The 5,138-nt window shown below is 34.2% G+C and overlaps 1 protein-coding gene across 1 annotated transcript; it reads right to left on the bottom strand.

Moving 5' to 3' along the window:
* Positions 1-2,286: 2,286 nt before the first annotated feature.
* LOC18034454 (stearoyl-[acyl-carrier-protein] 9-desaturase 6, chloroplastic) lies at positions 2,287-2,823 on the bottom strand (the record flags this gene model as incomplete). The annotated part of the gene is made up of 1 exon (XM_006423902.2): positions 2,287-2,823. A coding segment is annotated over one exon (537 nt), but the record flags the coding sequence as incomplete, so codon positions are not given.
* Positions 2,824-5,138: the final 2,315 nt, after the last annotated feature.

Genomic DNA, 5,138 nt, shown 5'->3' with positions numbered 1-5,138 from the left:
TGTTACTGCAACAGACTTGCAAAGATGACAAAATAACTTAGTTGTAGATGAATAAAACAAGTTTGAATGACTGAAGTTGTTGTAGTCGTTGCTGCAGCAATCTTGGAGCAATAACAAACTGGATTTCGTGCGCAATAACTAAAAGATTGCAATATAAAATTTCCAAAAATGGAAGATACACGTCATATACTTGTAGTGCCTTAATTCCAAGTTATAAAAGGAGCGCGGATGAAAAGAAAGAAGGGGGGGGGGGAACCGTCACTCAAAGAAAATAACAGAGAAAAACGAAAAGAAAACAGAGAATAAGAGAGATTGAAGGGCTGCAATAGAGGATTCAAGGAGAAAACGGAGGAGAAATCACCAAGACTAAGGAGAGCTTAATTATTTTTCTTATTTTCTTGTTTTTATTTATTTATGGGAATGTACTTGATGGCTAAAACAATTTTATTTACTAGTTTATCATAAATCATTAACTGAACTTTGATGTGGTTGAATGAGAAACAAGCTTAATGGTTATTTGACTGACATATGTGTATTGCTCTGTATTTGTTATAGCAATTTGTCTTAATTTTAATTATTGCAATTCCGTATTTTGGTTGACCACCCATTTAATGCATACTATTTAAGAAGGAATTTAAAAAAAGTCTGACTTAGTGGAATAAATTAATACAGTAAATGGTTTTAGATTGGGTTTCCCAAGTTGAGTTAATCTTTATTTAAATAGGGTCATACTTGACTAAAATTAGTGAAGAACTAGACATAAAGATTCACCTTGTAGAGTAAACAGAACCTAGAATGTATAATGTTATATCTAATGATAGCATAACAATTGGTTACTGTTAGGTTGCATTAAGGTATAAGGTATCCAACAAGCGACAATTAAGGATGCATGAGAGATTTTACCCAGTACTGTAGTAGATGTTATAGTAACGGTACTATAATTGAAAAAAAAAGTCTAATGCCATTGATTGAGTTGAATCACTCAACTACTCCCTTCCCCGTTAATTACATCCTTGTGTTTGGCTAATTTTTTTATTGTATTTTATTTATTGGATTTATTATAATTTAGTTAGTTACTTAGTTTCATTAATTATTCTATTTTAATTCAGATTGAAATTCTATTGTTACGATTGTTGTACAAAATCTGATCATATCAATCCTTGTGGAGACGATCTGAATATTCATCAGCATATTACTTATTGTGTACAATTGCACATTGAAACCTATAGCAATAGAAATCACCCAACAACTTCCTTCGGCGAAAAGTAACTCCTCGTGTAAGCTCATTTTCAAGGAGTTGTTAGCTGATTGCTCTAGTATAGCTAGATAGGGGAGAATGAGGAGAGACCTTGGTCGAGTTGGATAAAATACTTGGTCAATTGAAGTTATTAGCATGTGAACTTCTTCTAGAGAGTTCGGGCACAAAACACACTCAACAACGGTTGTGACGCCTATTTACCCACAATGGTACAAATGATTCAATAACGATTGTAGGGTGACGGAGGCCGAATATTCAAGCTGGGTATAAAAAGTATAATGGATAAAGGTAATGGGGTTAGACACTTAGACATTGAACTCGTCTATATCTTAATTTCCCTTTACTTTATAGTTTCTCTTTTTGATATTTCTTGGAGTTTTAAAAGCAAATCTTTCTAGAATTAAAAAATTAAATTATAATTAAGCCATAGGATTGGTGGTATAGTTGTTCTAAAATAAGCCCAGATCGATAACTTGAGAGTCAGAGGGTTTACACCAGAAAAATCTTCAGTATCCTATGACTGGGTGATTGTGTGTGTAGGAGTTTTTTTATAAGAAGCTCGAAGCCCCAAGATCTTGTTCATTAGGAGAGGAAACAGCTCAAAATCGCCCCCTATCACTTATAAATTTAGGTGTTGAAGTGGTTTCTTGGTCGCTATAAAGCTCAACTAGAATGTTGCATCAATATTTTGGCATCGTTTGTGAGGAGCTAAACGAAAAGATGCCGTCAATAGAGCAAATTAAAGGAAGAAGAAGGAGTGCAACCATGGACATATGAGGGAGTGATGGTCAAGGAGCAAACCCGGGCTCAACGAGTCGATTAGAATATATGTACCTGCGTGTTATGATGAAATCAAGCATTATCAGAAACTAAGAAAGTAAAATGAAAACTAGAATTTTCACCCAAGATCTTAATTAAGTTTGATTACATTCTATATATGCTAAAAAGTACCATGATGTATGCATAACATTAGGGAAATACATTGTAAAAGAAATTTTTTTTTTTTTGGGGTTTTTAATTTTTAATTTTTACAGGCTGAGTTTCCTATTAAAAATCCAGCTAAACTTAACGCGAGGCAGCTTCAGCTTCTTGGCTTGCTGATCGGCTAACCCCTGCAGTCGCCTAATCCTAGGCGCTAAGCCGCACACAAACTCTTGTGCACGTCTCCCTTCACCCGTCAACCCTTCCAGCTTCTCCAATCCCCACTGTCCAATCAAAAACTCTAAAATATCCGCATAGTGATGTGCCGTATTCACGCCAAGCTGCTGAGCCACTATCGCAAAATGCGCAAACAGCTGTGGGTCATGCCCATCGTACATCAAGTGAGCGGCCATGCCCGTGGGGTCCACTTCAAGGAGCTTTTCGACGATCCTAGCGAAGGCGTTTTCGTGGCGCTTGTCATCTGATGCAATGGTTCCACATATGCGCGCGAGCACTGGATCACCTCCCTCTTTCGCCAGGCGGGCCGTGTTGCCGTGTGATATGAAAGTGGCGCGCTCTTGAAACGATGTGTAAACAAAGCCCAGATACGGGTTGTTCTCTATCCCAGGGTCCTGTTTGGTAAATTAAAATGCCCATCTTGTCCTTAGTTAACAATTAAAATTAAAGAAAAAAATATTTCCAGTCAATTATACCATACAAGATACAAGTCCAGATGACTTTCTTTAATAAAAATTTGTGTTTCATTCATCAAACACCTATAGCAACTGAATACTCATCAGTATATTAGTTGTTGTTTAGACTTGTACATTGAAATCTATAGCAATAAAAATTACCCAACATGTATCAAAGCTTGTCACAAAGATTCATCTTGGATTTGGCATCTTCGATATGGATATCTCAGCTTTAGAGGATTAGAGCAACCATTAAAAAAAAAAGAACATGGTAAAATGCGTACCTTCAATTAATCGTCCAATCAACTTTGTAAAGGGTGTTTACTTGACAAGTAGTTTAGGAAAAACTTTCCAAAGAAGTCAAACTCAAAAGCCCAGAAGCCACTCAAGCTTATTCATATTGATGTGAACAGATCAATTAAGCCAATCGCTCTCAGTAAAAATATCTAATTTCTTTTTTTATTGATGATTTTTTAAGAAAAACTTAAGTGTTTTTTTAAAGCAAAAGTTAAAAGTTTTTACAACTTTCAAGAGGTTCAAAGCTACAGTCGAGAAAGAAAGTGGATACCAACTTAAAGTCATAAGATCTAATCGAGGAGGAGAATTCATTTCCAAAAAATTCCTAGAGTTTTGCAAAGCAAATAGAATTCGATGCCCTTTGACAGTTCCTTAATCCTTCTAACAAAATGGTATGGTGGAAAAGAAGAATATAATTATCCTCGATATGGCAAGAACATGCTCAAAAGCAAAAGATTGTGATGGTTGTTGAAGCCAGCAAAAATAAATACCTACTCTAAATAAATTGTGTATAGTGATTGAGCAGGGTCGTGTCCACATATATCGGTAATTATTTAAATCCTTTTAAAATGTAAAACGTAAAATGGGGAAATTGTTGACAATAATAAAAATCAAATTAAAATAACAAGAATGCAAATTAAAGTTGTAATTCAAATTGGAGAAAGCTCCGGTTGAAGGAATTAACTCAGCTTGATTCGACTACTGATCATTGATTCAAATATAAATTATTACTACTTATGAATAAATCGGTTATAGCTACTAAGACCCTCTAATAGCCAATCTCTTCTTAACTAGTCGATAACTAAGGTACGACCGTTGGTTATTTCCTTAATTAATAGACAACCCTAAATACGATCATAGGATTTAATCAATTGATAGCCTGAAAAATCAGAGAGACCCAAATCCTAATCAACAAACGCACACGATGATTCATTTAAATTAGATTGTTTATTCTCATAACACAACTCACTGCTATGCTATTTATCACCAACATTAAAATCTTCATACGATGAATCCTTTAATTGTCAATAGATTAAGTTGATAATTAAATAGTGGCCAATTACCTTATTAACAAACATAATCATGAAAATAATTCAGAGCATAAACAAATACCCAAAAAGTAATAAAACAATTAAAATATAAGAAAGATCTCACTATAGTGATGAATCAAAGCTTCATTAACCTTCAACCAGAATAATAGATTTAGTTCTTCATAGAGAGAAGAGAAAAATTTAGATCTAGGGTTTTTTTCTTTTTGCCAATCCCCCTTTTTCATAATAGATTCCTCCCTTAAATACTCTCTCTCTCTTCTCCTCTAAAGTTCTATTTAAAATAAAATACTGATATTTGAAATATTAAATTCGTGATTACAAAAATAACTAAAAATACAAAACATGTTAAACTAAAAACTGCAGGTCTATAGTTGACAGCACGCGCCCACGCCTTATCAACAAAGTTCTTCTGACGCTCAAATTTCTCCAAGAGAACAATCATCCTTAAACATCATCTTGTAGCTCAATTTTATCGCTAATCAATAGAATTACACCTACAAAAGTAAAACACAAGTAAATCACTATTATTAAGTGCAAAATATCGAATTAAGGGAAGTAAACAATGCAAAACTAGTGCATAAATTGCACTATAACAGATTGCCTAAAGAGTTTTAGGCAAAAGTTTTTGCATATGCAGTCCACCTATCTAATAGATCTCCAATAAGAAATGTATGGGGCAAGACACCACAAAAAGTATGGAGTGGCAAAAAGCCAGGCATCTCACATCTAAGAGTTTTCAAAAGCATAGCTCATGTACATGCACCAAAAGAGAAAAGACGAGAAATGAACTAAGCTAGATGACAAAAGCGAGAAGTTTATCTTCATTCGCTATGATAACAAATCCAAATGATACAAAATGTACAATCCAAACAATGGAAAGATTGATCAGCAAATATGTAATTTTTAATGAAGAATGAG

The sequence above is a fragment of the Citrus clementina genome, unplaced genomic scaffold (genome assembly GCF_000493195.1).
Source record: "Citrus clementina cultivar Clemenules unplaced genomic scaffold, Citrus_clementina_v1.0 scaffold_8, whole genome shotgun sequence".
NCBI classification, from domain to species: Eukaryota; Viridiplantae; Streptophyta; class Magnoliopsida; order Sapindales; family Rutaceae; genus Citrus; species Citrus x clementina.
The sequence above is the reverse complement of the archived record's forward strand: the minus strand, read 5'-3'. Positions and strand labels throughout refer to the sequence as shown.